Source organism: Scardinius erythrophthalmus, assembly GCF_964197995.2.
Source record: "Scardinius erythrophthalmus genome assembly, contig: HAP1_SCAFFOLD_604, whole genome shotgun sequence".
NCBI lineage: Eukaryota > Metazoa > Chordata > Actinopteri > Cypriniformes > Leuciscidae > Scardinius > Scardinius erythrophthalmus.
The window spans coordinates 12,819-27,474 of NW_028296015.1; the positions used below are offsets into that span (position 1 = coordinate 12,819).

General features: G+C 36.8%; 2 protein-coding genes across 3 annotated transcripts; one reads left to right on the top strand and one right to left on the bottom strand.

Annotated features, from left to right (window-relative positions):
* Positions 1-226: 226 nt before the first annotated feature.
* Positions 227-11,144, bottom strand: LOC308686656 (uncharacterized protein). Its single transcript, XM_081395094.1, has 25 exons — positions 11,019-11,144; positions 10,645-10,698; positions 9,784-9,823; positions 9,419-9,487; positions 9,255-9,340; positions 9,103-9,169; positions 8,718-8,758; positions 8,443-8,489; positions 4,767-8,198; positions 4,504-4,612; positions 4,326-4,393; positions 3,927-4,025; positions 3,744-3,859; positions 3,536-3,626; positions 3,311-3,427; positions 2,737-2,824; positions 2,543-2,626; positions 2,411-2,450; positions 2,227-2,331; positions 1,927-2,027; positions 1,772-1,837; positions 1,545-1,654; positions 1,285-1,406; positions 898-1,023; positions 227-426 (listed from the first exon to the last, which is right to left on the bottom strand). The coding sequence occupies exons 5-25, from the start codon at positions 9,271-9,273 to the stop codon at positions 330-332; spliced, it is 5,145 nt and encodes a 1,714-aa protein (XP_081251220.1). The 5' UTR covers positions 9,274-9,340; positions 9,419-9,487; positions 9,784-9,823; positions 10,645-10,698; positions 11,019-11,144; the 3' UTR covers positions 227-329.
* Positions 11,102-14,642, top strand: LOC308686657 (uncharacterized protein). 2 transcript variants are annotated; one of them, XM_081395095.1, is made up of 8 exons: positions 11,102-11,406; positions 11,663-11,750; positions 11,849-11,875; positions 11,989-12,088; positions 12,212-12,326; positions 12,417-12,478; positions 13,825-13,899; positions 14,225-14,642. In XM_081395095.1, the coding sequence occupies exons 2-8, from the start codon at positions 11,671-11,673 to the stop codon at positions 14,354-14,356; spliced, it is 591 nt and encodes a 196-aa protein (XP_081251221.1). In that variant the 5' UTR covers positions 11,102-11,406; positions 11,663-11,670; the 3' UTR covers positions 14,357-14,642. The 2 variants fall into 2 exon arrangements, with proteins under 2 accessions (XP_081251221.1, XP_081251222.1); XM_081395096.1 differs by having other exon boundaries at positions 11,396-11,496.
* Positions 14,643-14,656: the final 14 nt, after the last annotated feature.

Sequence of the window (14,656 nt, forward strand, 5' to 3'; positions counted from 1 at the left end):
GGAACATTTAATTTATGGAAATATTATTCAAACATTTCCAAACTTAAACCATAATGAACATCCAAATCAAGCAGAGCAAAAATGGGGGCCATGGAGCATCACTGCCATCATTCACTCCAATCACCAAGATTACCTGCATTCTTCATATGTAGTACTATTTAGTACTAGTATACAGGGCTGATTTTTCCAGTCCAGTCATAATAATGGGCCAAGAAATGTAAAGAATACGAGCAAACTTTTTTTAATTATTATTTTTTTGATTATACAAACGTCAATATATACAAACATTTAAAAGACTGAAAAGAAAAGAGTAAACAAGACTTGAGATTTTAGCACAGGAGATCGTCGTGGATCTTCTTGAGGAATTTTGTCAGATAGTTCTTGGCTGGTTTGACTGATGATAGGATGTCTTCAATTTGACTCAACCTACAGAAGACAGAAAGCACAAAACACTGACAAGAGTAACACAAAATTATAATTTTATGTGAATGCTTCTATAAAGTGAACTTGCTTCTACTTGCTTAGTAATTCAAATGTATTCAAAATATTGACACTCTCAGCACCAATGAAAATTGCATTTTGACTAAAATATAAAAGTAAAAATTGGTTTGTGGTGAAGAGGAAACTTTCTGATATGAAGTATTCTAGTCATAACTTTTCTGTTAAACAGACTAAGTTACATTAATTTATATTACAGATTAATATTTTGTACTTGACACATTTTCTTTGAACGATTAGATGCGGAATGCTGTTGTGTTTCACTAAACGCTGCCTAGAGACTTCACAATATTTCTTTCTAATAACAATCCTGTCTTATGATGGTTATGTTATCTCCACTCACAAAGCCAGATAACATTTAAATGTATTGTGATCAATAAATGTTAACTGCTTTCAAACCTTGTATTCCCCATGTGTTTTTCGAAGTCCTGTATGTGAAGTGGTCCAAAGGGATAGTCTGGAGTGATCATCAGACTTAACTCAAACTTTTCAAACGCCTTCAGGCTTGAGAAGACAATATGAACTCTGAAAATGTAAAAACAATAACAAAGAAGAGAGAGAGAAAAAAAAAGATGCTTACAGTTATTAATTTGTCATCATGAATACAATCTTTCTTAAAAGAAGGAGGTTTCAAGTTGACATGTTTAATTTATTTTAGGGAATTAGAGATGAGGGAAATGTCACAACTGGAATCTATGTCATCCACATAAGCACCACGGCTCAACAGGCCAAGGAAAAGTGCATGAGTAGTAAGCTAGTAAATGTGCACTGAAAGGTGTAACCCACTGTGTGTCCATACAGGTGATCTTCAGGATGCGAAGCTTCAATCCTCCCCACTTCTTCAGCCGGTGAATCTCCTCGCCTAAGAGCCTGAGACGACCCACCACCAAACTAATGTCATGAAGCAGCTGTTGAGAAATGACCAGACAACACTGAGACTTCTCATCTTGTTCTTATATTTTCTCATATACCTTTGTAGCAAAACAATGTCTATAAATATTTTAGATACATTCATTTAAATATTAATGTACAATGTACATGCTTACCTCTGGTATATGTCGGGTAGTTGGGTACCTCTGTGTCCATTGACTTTGAGACTGACAGTATAGTGCAAGTAACTTGTGAACCATGCTTGCATGACACTCAGACTTTTCCCCTTAAAAAAAAAAAAGAAATCATCATCAGGAAAAAAATTATACAAAGTGGATTTCAAATGTTTAATAATAAATAAATACATAAAATGAAAAGATAAACTGATTTATTGTTCGCTCACCATCCAGCTGCAACTGGAAGCATACATCTACACTTCGCTCCACATCCTCAGTCATCCATTCCGTTCCTAAGAGAAATGAGAGCATTATAAGCTACTGTTGAATGTGATAATAATGATGAAAAACCATGAAAAATAATAAGTGATAATTAACTCACCAGCAGGTATTTGCAGGTTCACCTGTAGATGTACAGTGTTGTGAAGAAAGGTAAACAAGGCTCCCCTTTCATCTGTCGCATCAAGACGCCACTCGTTCAAACTGAAAGACAAATCATCATACCTTCAGCACAATATCTATTTACTTAGCAAAATATATGGGAAAGGTATAGTGGTAAAAAATAAATAAATATTTCACCAACCAAACCAAACATCTAGTACTTTCTAGTATTAGCATTTGTTATTGTCACAGGATGCCAAAGTGCTTCTACAATGGATTCTAAACAAAAGGGAAAGAAAACCTGTTCAAGGTTGCAAGATGACTCTTAAGGCTACTTGATTCTCCTCGCAGCTTTTCCTGTTGGCCCTCCAATTTCCTAAGCTGAATCTCCAGCTCACCAATTTCCCTGAAATCATTAGCATTTTCAGCACTCAACAAAAATCTGTACCTTACACATTCCTTATGGTATGGATAGAAGAACATACCTCTCCTTCACAGTGATATCTGAATTAAGCCTTTTCAAATCTGTCAGCAGAGAGGGAAAAACACAGACAAATCATTATATCTTTCTTAGCTTCACAAGGCTGGAAAATTCAATAGTATAGAAGTAAACTTACCCTCTTCCTTGGCTTTTAAGGCTGGTCTGGTTTGAGGCGCATCAAGATGATCTCCCATAATCATGGCCTCTACACTTGCAAGTTCTAGTGTAGTGAAGAAGCAGTGTGTTATTTTACTATGATTATGTTTAAATTTATATTTATATTACATACATTCAAACATGAAACCGAGCAGAGAAAAAAAAAATCCATACCAGTTTCTAAATCATTAATGCATCCATCCAAGTCTTCCATAATTCCGTCTGTCTCTTTGATTTTAGATATCAGGCTTTGCTTTGCATCCTAATCATATAAGGGAAATTCAGATACACAGCAGTTAAGGCTTTTAGTTCATGTCGGCTAGCACTGAGGCCCTCTAACAAAATAAAAAGTTAATAAAAGTTATGTGCAAAAATAATATTTAGCAGATACATTTATCTAAAATGTACAATCCTTTCTTCTGGGAAAACAGACTGAAAATACTGATGACTGATGATCTTGCACTTACTAATTATGTCCAAAAAAATACTAGCAGCAGTAAATCAAGTTTATGGCTGTGATTTTTTTTAATTAATTTTTTTTTTTATTAAAAAACGTTAAGTCCTTAATTTTTCCCTTTCTAATTACAGTTTTCATTGGAAATGTGGAACTGCGCTCATCAAGAAATTTCTTAGGCTCTATATATCAGAATTTCTCTAATCTTGATGTTCAGATGAGAAACAAAGGAATTTTTTGATTAAAGAATAATTTCACTTTTCAACATTTCAAAATAAACAAAAATGCCTTTACCTGTGTAGTTTTAATGAGCTCTGAGTACAAGATTCCTTTAATTTCATGAGAATGTGTCTTGCTTCTCTTTCCAAAGTAAAGTCTTCGCTCTTTCAACTTGGATCCAAAGCTTTTTAACTGAGGAAAACGAACAAGCATGAAGACTTCTCAAAGATGAACGCTATATGCTATGGTTTTAACGATTTAACATAAAATGACCCAAGGTTGACTTTAAAAGCAACATACTTGTTCTTTAGAGAGAGTGCATATCTGTTGCTGAAGGGCTCCATTGATGCATCCCAGGGATTTCTCTTGTTCAGGCATTTGTTCTTTAAGTCTATGGTGAAATTAGTTTCACAAAATAATTCACAAAAATAGTTTGTCAGTTAAACACACACACACACACACACACACACACACACACACACACACACACACACACACAAGTACGTACCTCTCCACTATCTCAGTGAGGTTCTTACAGTCTTGCTCATACACTCTCTGCTTGGGATGGTATATGTATTTCTCTTTGAGCAAATCTTCCATTGTGCGTGCATCACCAGCCCTACACTGAAAAAGGAAAGATGTGTTAACAACTGTCACATATTATGTTCACAAAGAGAGCCAGACCACTTACACTGACAGGAAGAGCACTTGCTCTAGATCTGTGGATGACGAAGTTGATACCAAAGTGGCTTAGGAACTCATTCACTGTGATGCTTCCGTCCTCAAGTTTCTGGAAATACAAGAATGAGATAAACACCCAGATTTGTATAATTTCAAAAGAAACTGTAAGTGGTGCTTGCACATGTAAAAGATGTAAGGGTGCACAAGCACACCTTCCCTAAACAAAAGCACACAATTTAACGTATTATTCATGTCCGTCGCATTAACATTCTGGGAAAAGTTACACAGAAAAGTATAATACCTAGGGTAAGAGGTTTGTTCAGATCCTGAACAACAACTATAGTGGATACACAAACAAAAAAATCCTTCTAATATGGGATATAATGCAAGCGTGGGTGAATACTGCTACCTTGTTGAAATCAAATACATTATCCAGCGTTCCATCCATATGAGAGTCAAACTGCGAGTATCTTAAAGCTGTAAAGCAAATCACATTTTCTTTAAAAAATAAACCACATTGAAAACCTCTTAAATTTTTTAGTGCATAAACAGTTCACCATGTCTGAGAACTGACACAAGCAACTCACTGGATTCAGAGACTCCTGTATCTTCAATTTTCTTTGCCTTGGGATTTTGAGCAGCATGCCTTGTAAAATTACCTTCCCACTGTACAGCAGCTTCATGACAGTCAGGTCCCTGAGGAGACAGAATCTCAGGCATTTGCATAATAATGCACAATAGAGCCCATTCTTATCACTTTATTACAGAACAACCTCTAAGCATGTAGCAGGAAATACCAATAAAATTACCAGCAGGAAATTTAAATAAAATAAAAATGTTTTGTTCATACCATGTCAGAAATGTAGGCTTTCTTGGTTTGTTCTGATGTAATAGGATCTTCCTCTGGATGAGATCTTTTAAAACATGGACTCGTTCCTGACTCAAAGACATCATCCTCAAAAAGCTCTTCATTTATAGGTACAGCCAAAGAACCATCCAGTTCATCTTGCTTGTTAATTGGCCAATTTTCAAGACTCCCTGATATATCTTCTTCACTGCTCATTTCAGGAAACTCTTCGTCATTAATATTGACTGTTTTGCAGTTGCTATTTTGTTCAACAACATCAAAATGTTTCTCTAGTTGTAGACTTTGTAAATCATTGGTACCTATGGTCACAGTTTTGTTTGGAGTTACAGTTGTAGCTCGTTTCGGTAGTTTTGGCACGATACCACACAATGACAACCTTGATGAGAACGGCTTTTTAAGACTAAAAGGTGTGGTCTTCTCATTTTGAACAGAATTATTTTTCTGCTTAACATTAGGCGTGACATTTGAAGCTGGCTCAGTAGAAATTTCAGTTTCACGCTGCTCTTTAAGGGAAATCTCTGGGAAGGAACAAGAAGGCAGAGGTGCAGTTGTGCTTCCTGTCATCACTTTTTGCTCTTCCTGGATACGTCGTGAAATATTTTGAAGCTCCATTTGAAAATCTGCTAGACTTCTCCGTCTTGCTTTTGCAGGTTTTAGTTCTTCTTTACAGAAGGAATCAGCTACGGACTCATTTGAGGAGGAACCTTCATGTTGGACTGAGCTTGTACTATGTTCCTTGTTAGACCAAAGAGCTTGACTCTCTTCATTTCTAGAACTATTGGAAGTGTTTATATTGTCTTCTCTCTGGTCAAACAAAACACTTTTCTCCATTTCAATGGGCATTGTTAGGATCTTTGTAATCTGCATGTCATTTTCGTCATCAGTCGTCATCACATTGCTTGGATGTGCCATTTCGCAGTATTTGTTCACTTGCATGTCAGCTGGGTCATATAACATTGTCTCTGTGTTGTTGCATTTAAGGTTTTTGCCATCAAGATCAGAAACATGTTTTGAGGGGAAGACATGGTTAATAGCACACTTGGCAGCTTCAATCACCTCATTTTGTTCTTCACTTGACACTGTGCATCTATAAACAGATGTTGATGCCCAAAGTGCACTTTCATTTGCTTTGATCTCTGAAGCACTTGCTGCCAATGTGCTTTTTGAGTCAACTACAATTGTGTTGCATCCTGTTAATTCCATTTCATCATCAACACAGGGGATAGCTAGATTTGATGCACTGGCTTGACATGTCAGTTCCATGCAGTCAAACTCATCCTGCCTTTGACAGCTTTGTGCTGTAGGTAACAGATTACTCTCATGCTTCCTTTCCTTATTGGATACGAAGCTCTTTAACATGATATTCCCAGTGAGTGCCTGGGTTATCTCCATACCATCAACATCATGACTGGAGGATGTAGATACAAGGTTCAAACTTCTCCTTGATTTACTGAATGGTCTGCTGTATTCAGCCTCAAGCACAACAGTCTGAGTATGACATTGTGTCATGTCCATGTCATCAGGGTTGGAGAAATTGGTCTGACAGTTATCAGCTTCAGTGTTTTCAGGATAAGACATCAAGGACACCATCCTTGCTCCTGACTTTCTTCGAGTCATTAAAGCTTTATGTTTTCGCTCACTGACTGGTGCCTTATGTACTTCAGTCATCTCCATAGGTACAACAACAGTGATAGTTTGATTAGCAGAGAATGGTACTGTACCTGTATCAGCACTTCCTAAACAGGCCCGGTTTGAGTCGATGTTCATAGTGTTGCATCCAGTCAATTCCATTTCATCAGGGCTTGGGGGTGAAATCCCAGCAAAAGTACTTGGTTGGCATGTAAAGTCCATACAGTCACTCTCATTATGTTTAGGTGATGTAGCAGGTATCAGAATGCTTTCACCTCTTTCATTCTTAGTGGGAGCATTTAGTATTATACACCCTGTGAACCCTTGAGTAATGTCCATCCCATCACCACCTTCAGTTCTGGATACCAATGTATGAGGCCAATTCTTCCTTGAGTTGCTTAAGGGTTTGTCTCCACTGACCTGTTTAGCCTCGGGAAAAAAAGATTGACACTGTGTCATCTCCATATCATCCGAATTTGGAGTTTGGGCAATGGAGAGGTGGCCTGATTTGTTGTGATCCAATATCTCTTCATTTCCAATCAAATTAAAACAGGACATTTTGCTTCCTCTGGATATTGGATGCAGAGTTTCCTCCTTGATAATGCCTGCATGCTCATCTTCTTGAACAGTTCTGGATACAGACGCAAGAGAGAAACTCTTCCTTGAGTTGCTAAATGGCTTGTTTCCACTTGATGGTTTGGCCTCAAAAACAACAGCCTGTGACGGTGTCTTCTCTGTAACATCATTATTAGCAGTTGGAGCTATCAAGTTGTTGCCAGATTTGTTTTGATCCACTATTTCTCCATTTCCAAAAGCATCAAGATTGGACATAAGGCTTAGTTTGGGAAACAGAATGTCCTCTTTTTCTCGAATAGATACATCTAAAGCCCCAGTAATCTCCATATCATCCGAATTAGCAGTTTTGACTATTGAGAGATTGCTCTGAAAACAACCAGTTATGTTTTGATCTGTTGTCTTCCCATTTCCAATCACATTAAAGGATGACATCCTTCTTACTTTGGGAATTGGAGACTGAGATTGCTCCTTCATATTCATTGTGTGGTCTTTTTCTCGAACAGCTAAATCAAATGCCCCAGTCATCTCCATCGCATTGTCATCCTCAGAGAAATAATGGGATCTATTGCGATCCAGAGCAGCCTGGACATTGCGGGTGATATTTCCTGTAACTTTAACACTTCCTTGATTTTCAGAAATGGAGGGTGGAAGAGGCTGAGCATCATATTTGGTTTCGACTACAGCAGTGTGACTCATGGTTGTCTCTATATCATCATCTTCAAAAAAAGTAACACGGGATCGTCTACGTTGAAGGCCCTGTGGTTGTTTTGGTTTACCCTTGCCACCTGGATGTTGCTTCATTAAAAAAGATGGTAAGTGATTCTCCTTATCAATTTCCATTGTGCTTGTATTGGCTGAACAGAAGACACTTTCAAGCTCATTTTCTGAATTTGTGGGCTTAATTTTGTTTACAGTGGGTAAGCACATACTGGCAAGAAAAGCACTAAACTCTGGGTCTTTTGCAGCTTTTTTACTCTCTGCTTTTGCTTCACGTGGCAAACCCTTCAGACTTGAAACATTCAGATCACCACAGACTGTCTGAGCCACTTTGAAGCTACAATCTGAGTTTGGTTCTTCTTCAATTTCATAATCCTTATCAATTGTGATAGTGTGACTTTGAGTAATATCCATGTATCCGGTATTCTCTCCGAGCAACATTGTTCTATCCACACAGTCATCTTGTAAGACTGGATCAGAGAAGAAATTCTCCTACAATTTGAGAGAGAAAGGTCAAAATAATCAGCATGTGTCAAGACAAGGTGGGTTTCATTGAGACATTAATACAAAAAAACACAGTAGTAGGTACTGACAATCATCAAATATTGTACGCTCACACACTCCAAATTAAATGTCTGTGGCAGCATATCCTTCCTTTAATCAGGGATGTCATAAACTGCAGAAGTCTGAAAAATTCATAATATTTTTGCCTCTGCAGCCTTAGATTAGTACTTACCTTATGCTGGGATAGATAAAGAGGAGTGTTCAACAAAGTCTCCAGGCCTGAAAGAAATGGAAAGGTTTAGTGGTTCACTCTCTGACTATGAGAATAATTTTCAGGAAGTAGGTAAATACAAGCATGAGATCAATAGATTCTGTTACAGTGAACAACATTTATGCAATTACGCATAAGTGAACAATTTTGAATAATAACACATGCACTGTGAACAAGATTGGAGAACAGTGGTCCCAAATGGTCAGCAATATTTGACAATTATTCTTGAAAACTACCTTTGATTTGGTGATTTCCCTCATCAACAAAACGCAGAATCCTGTCATTAGAGGAAAAAAGAAAGTTACAGATTTTCATATATCTTCATGTGGATACACAAAACCATCAAACAAGTTTATACTTGAACAACATGTCAGAAAGAAAACAATGAAATAATAGAATCTATTACTTACTTTTCATCTGGTCTATCTCCTGATAAATTTAACAGAACACAATAAAGCAAATAACAGTGTGTCAGTGTTTTATATATGCAAATTGCAACAGAAATATTTTATACTACTCATTTGACAGAACTGGTACACGTAATCCTTAACCATGACTCACCAATTATATCACAGTAAAACTAGAACAAATTGAAAACAAGAAACATTTAAATAAGTAAACTGCTCAGTGCTCACCAACATGTGTGTTTTGTATGGATGCCAGAACAGGAGATTCACTTTTCGCATCACTGTGAAATTTTAAACATCGTAAATAAACTTATCTAACTATATTTAGTTTCAACGTTATTTTGGGTCAACATTAATTGCACTTACTTTGTAAAGACTCGAACATTATTTGTAGTGGCAAAACTCACTCTTCGAGAATTTCTCTTCTTCTCTACAGGTTTGGCAATTTCCTCCTTCATAAAGTTTTATTTTAAAAATTTTCATTTTAATTTTTAAATAATAATAATAAAAAAAGATTAAAATGTTTGTACCTTAATCACCGTTTGTTCCTCTTGCTCAGTTGCAAGTACTTTCATAGATGTCCGAGAAGCTTTTAAAATCTGTCAGAGGACAATCAAGAGGAACTATTTACTGTTTTGAGACAATTAGAAATGTATTAAAACTGTGAAGACACTTGCAAGCAGCAATAGAGTGCTTAAGATTTTAGAGCTTAAATCACCAATCATTACTGTGTATTAATTTTTTTTTTTTTTTACTGTGTAAAATCAGCATAAAGTTCATCCTAAGATAGTATGTGACGATAGTGATGCCATTTGGATTATACTTTAAAAACACCAGAAAGGATAAATCATCAGAAAGTGTCACATATTCACAACATAGGCTACTGGATACTTACCGAAGAAAGCCTCCTTCTTGAGGATTTCACTGCCTCATTGCTGGAAGAAGAAACAGGATTAGTAACATATTATGGGGGGGGGGGGGTAACATATTATGAAATTTACCTGGAAAGAAAGCCATTTACTTAATAAACATGCACATTTACATATATTAAGGAGATGCTTTTACCCAATATGACTTGCAAATAGAGAACATTGAAAGCAATTTGTCATATTCATAGTGCACAACGCCACGTTAAAATATGAGTAAGATTAGTATACAAGTTTAAGAAGAGGTTTTTGCATTTTCAAAGAATGCCAGTGATTTTATGAATAACAAATGATCAACTCAAAGCAAAAGGCTACTCATATAAATGCTTCTTTACATATATTGCATTTACACAATCATTATATAGGATGTTAAAGAAAGACTCATTAATTAAGAGTTTACTTCCACTACTTGCAAGTCAGCAGCTTATAATAAATGAAAAGCTGATGACAAGCAATCTGTGCAGTTTTCCTGAATCACTATGTGACAGAAGGCTACTGAAACCTGAATGCTTATTATGCTAAAATATTAGACTTGTTTTAGGTGTGTGAGCTCATAAATACAAATACAATATTTTTTGTCATCTGCAAGAGAGCAATGCAAATGGAAATGTATTATTGGTGTATCAAAACGTTAACTCAACTCTGTAACGTTATTCAGTTTGAACTGACGCTCCCAACAGCAAAACACATCAAAGAACCTTTGAACATTTTAGACATGCGCGGATCGAATCAATCATTTTTACAGAATCAATAAGTGTAAGAATGCATTATTCATCCAAAGCTAGCCAAATCGTTCTGCACACACACAGTCACACACACAACCAACTTACCCTGAATTCAGCGGCTCCATCTTCAATGCATGTGCATAATACAGCGCACTAAATCTACATTAAAAGCGAGAAACACAATTAAGTAACCTGAAATTAAACATAAAATAAACAAATAAAACGTTTGGGTGATTTGTTTTAATGACTCTAGACTAAATATTATCTACATTACAGTCACAGTTCTGTTGAATCCAGTGACAGCGTGTGTGTATTTGTCTGTCAGACGATAACGTACGCTCATAAAAACAACAGCAACATTACACTAAAGAAAACAAACAGCCCTCGGTATTTCAACGAGTTTAAAACATGTTTTACTATCATATATGCCATCGCACGACAGATTTGCAGTTGAAAAAATAATAATTAAAGCGCAATACCTTAAAGTAAGTTCCCTCCATTCGCTGCTTGTCTTTTTTTTTCTTCGCAAAATTTGAAATCAACCGCCGCGTCTCTTCCTCACGACGTGACGTGAGGCGTGAGACCAGACACGCCGCTCTCGCGTCCTCTAGTGGAGCGGATGATAATATTATTAACCATTTAAATAAAATAAAAACTCTTTCGCGTGATATTTTATTTGTTTGTATTAATTTCCTTTGTAAGAATCTTACAACACTATATATTTGTATATACATACATTTAGTTTTAACGTTAGAAATTAATTTCAGTCAAAACGGGTTTGTAAAGGAAGCGGAAGTGACGTGGTTTATTTTGAAAATTGAAGGCGCTTTTAAAACGTTATTTGCAGATCGATATTAGCTAAGTGTGGTAAGTTTATTACACATTTCATACATATTTTAAAATATTTTTATGACTGTAGATTAACGATGTGAGATAAGAAATCGCACTGCATTTACGGTAAGAAAAAGTTGACATGACAAGATGCAGAAGCGAAGTGTGACATGTACATAGTGCATAGTACATAGTTTCGAAAATAGAATTTTTTTTAGATCAACCAAACATAATTTATGTATGTCAATATTCGTCTTAAATATTAAAAGCAGTACATTCTCTGTTTCTCCAGAAAGAGACATGAAGAGAGTTCAGATGAAAGACGCGGCGATTTCTGCACAGCCCAGAGCCGCACACGTCAAGAACGACACGGACAATAAGTGGGCAACTTTGTTCAAACATTCAATAAAGATTTCCTTTACCTCAATACCTAGCTTTATTTTAAATAAAATTAAATATATATTTAATATTTTTTCAGGAAGAGCCAGCACAGGACTCTGAAAGTGTAAGTACCATGGTTTGAAATGACAGTCTGCCTAAAAACGAACTTACTTCTAGTAAGATAATACTGTCCAGTCTGTATAAAAAAGGAAATGTATACTATTTTGATTTTCTTAGGCCAACCACAAGATATGGGCAACAAAACGATATAAGGGAGCAGAATCGAGCATTGACCACAACAAATGAAGACCTGCAGAGACAGCTTGAAGAAATGAAGGTGATTAATCACACTAGTCATTGATTTAGTGTTTTGCCCAAATGTACAGTGATATTTTCGAATATTTGCTGAAGTCAGTTGAGTCAAATACACATAATACTCAAAACAATCATGTTTCTGAAGGAAACAGTGACTGAATTGGAGCTGCGATGCACAGACCTTCAAGGAGAAAATCGAGAAATTCAAAAACAGCTGCGAGACTGCCACGTCCTCCTCGTTGCAGAAAAGCTTGACCCAGGTGATGATTTATTAATTGCTCTGTTGGATTGACACATGTAGAGGAGCAGTGTTTTCTGTTGAGTTGTAATCTAAACAGCCTCAAATTCAGTTTCAGGGGAAAAGTTGGGTCAGACAGCACAACAGAAGGAAGAACAAAGAAAAGAAGTTATGGTAACTCATTTTGTTTTCTGTATTTGTACATTTTGTTTTATTTATATAAATGCTATTTTTTTTTTATTGAAAAATATTTATTTTTGTATATGTACACGCATACATACAGAGGTTTGATAATGAAACTGAAACACTGGCCAATATATAGCCTAGTGTTGGGAGGTTTCACGCATATATATGCGTGGCCAATCTTCACTGATTTCACATTCCATTAGTAAGAGCTGAGTGTGAAGGTTGAATTAGCAGAGCAATAGCACAGCTGTACATAAAATATTGCAATCAACACAACATAATGGGAGACATATCAGAGTTCAAAAGGGGACAAATTGTTGGTACGCGACTACGCGTTTCGCTGGCTCATCTGTGACCGGGACAGCAAGTCTTTGTGGTGTATCGAGAGCCACAGTATTCAGGGTTAATGTCGGCCTGCCACCGCATAAGACGAACCACATCCAACGGGAGTAACTGTCAATGCGAGAGGAAGCTGTCTGAAAGGGACGTCCTGGGGTACTAACCTGGATATTAACATAAAAACACAGCTGCCCAACTCTTTGCAGAATAAATACACACCTTGACTCTCCTGTTTCCACCAAAACTGTTCATCTAGAGCTTCACAGAGCCAATATTCATGGTCAGGCTGCTACAGCCAAACCTTTGGTCACTCATGCTAATGTCATACTTTGGGTTTCAATGGTGCCAAGTTCTGCCAACAGTGCAAATCACCTTCACTGTCTTTCCCACATCTATTGTGTGTTTTGGAGGAGCAAGTCAGAAAAAGTTTTCCTCCACCGGCATCACATAGTGACCTGGCCACTGTTCTGGAAGAGGAATAGCTCAAAAACGGTAAAATGTATGTCTCTGTCATTCCCAAGACGAAATGATGCTTTATTGGCCGTAAAAGGAGGCCCTAAACCAAAACCAGGTGTTTCAGTTTCATTGTCCAACCCCTGTGTGTGTGTGTGATTTAAAAAAAAAAAAAAAAAAAAAAAATCATTTTTCTTAGATTATTTGCCTTTTGGCAACATGAGATACTGATACATGGACTAATGGTCACTGCAGGCACATATATTAGGGATTGATTATATGATCAGCCATATTGTACAATAATCTGTTATGCCGTCACACCAGATTATTTGCTTTCTTTTTGGTCTGATTACTTTTCTGATGTAAAAGCAGCATGTCAGACTCCATTCTTGAATACAAATGAAGTCTAATTCTAGTCTATAGCATGTTTTGCCTGGAGAATCAGTCCTGACCGTGCAAGGCTAGTGTTTAACCGGAGTCACAGACATTGGCCCTCAGTTAATTATTCATTATTTGTCCGTTTTGTTTTTTTCTAATGACAGACCGTTTCTCAAAATCTCCTGACTGAGCTGAAACTGTTCGGTGAGACGGCACAAGAGCACGCAGCAAATTTACTGGTGAGTATCAGTATTCTTTGTTTTTAATATTCAAAAATTCTAGGTTATTTATCCTGATTTGAATATCCCGCGGCACTGACCAGACATTAGTACAAATGTTTCACTAAGACTGATTTATACGTGGATGAAATTACACACATTTTGCTCTGCTGGGCTAGAGGCTGTATAATTAATCATAACGCCAGGTCCACAGCCGATGAAATATTCATTTGAAATGTTCTAATCCTTCTAAATGTTATTGAGTGCACCTCTCTAAAACTACTAGAATATGGCATGACCTAGAATGGGTTCAGTGAGGATGTTGTCAATCTTGGTTTGCTTCCAGGAAGTGCAGAACACCATGAGGGACCTGACGGAAGTGCATGAAAAGCTCCAGCAGGAGAGGACATTGTTCACTTTGGATGTGGAGGAAATGGAGAGAGCTTTGGGAGAGGCAGAGAGACTCTTGATGGAATAAACTTTTTCATTGGCCATAAATATTGCAATGCCATATGGTGTTTTCTGAGATCTGTCAGTCTGAGAATGAGAACTGGCTGAAAAAAAGCATTTGGATGAAAGTGTAACATATTGTTGCATTTAAAGGAGCATCCACCACTCACCATTTCCAAAGTCAATTTTTAACAAATGTGACCTGAATGCTTTCTGTGTTTGTCTGCTGTCGAGATATTTAAATAAACTGTTTCCATGTACCTCTAAAACGGCAAAGCACTTCTTGAATGATGCTGACTGTATGCTATCTTCATTTAAAATATGTGTA

Coding starts and splice junctions, on each gene's coding strand:
- LOC308686656 (XM_081395094.1), bottom strand. Junction 2,825..3,310: donor AGCTCATTAAAACTACACAG/GTAAAGGCATTT, acceptor TTATATGATTAG/GATGCAAAGCAAAGCCTGAT. Junction 1,838..1,926: donor GAACCTGCAAATACCTGCTG/GTGAGTTAATTA, acceptor CATTTCTCTTAG/GAACGGAATGGATGACTGAG.
- LOC308686657 (XM_081395095.1), top strand. CDS start 11,671: ATGAAGAGAGTTCAGATGAAAGACGCGGCGATTTCTGCACAGCCCAGA. Junction 11,876..11,988: donor CAGCACAGGACTCTGAAAGT/GTAAGTACCATG, acceptor TGATTTTCTTAG/GCCAACCACAAGATATGGGC. Junction 12,479..13,824: donor AACAAAGAAAAGAAGTTATG/GTAACTCATTTT, acceptor TTCTAATGACAG/ACCGTTTCTCAAAATCTCCT.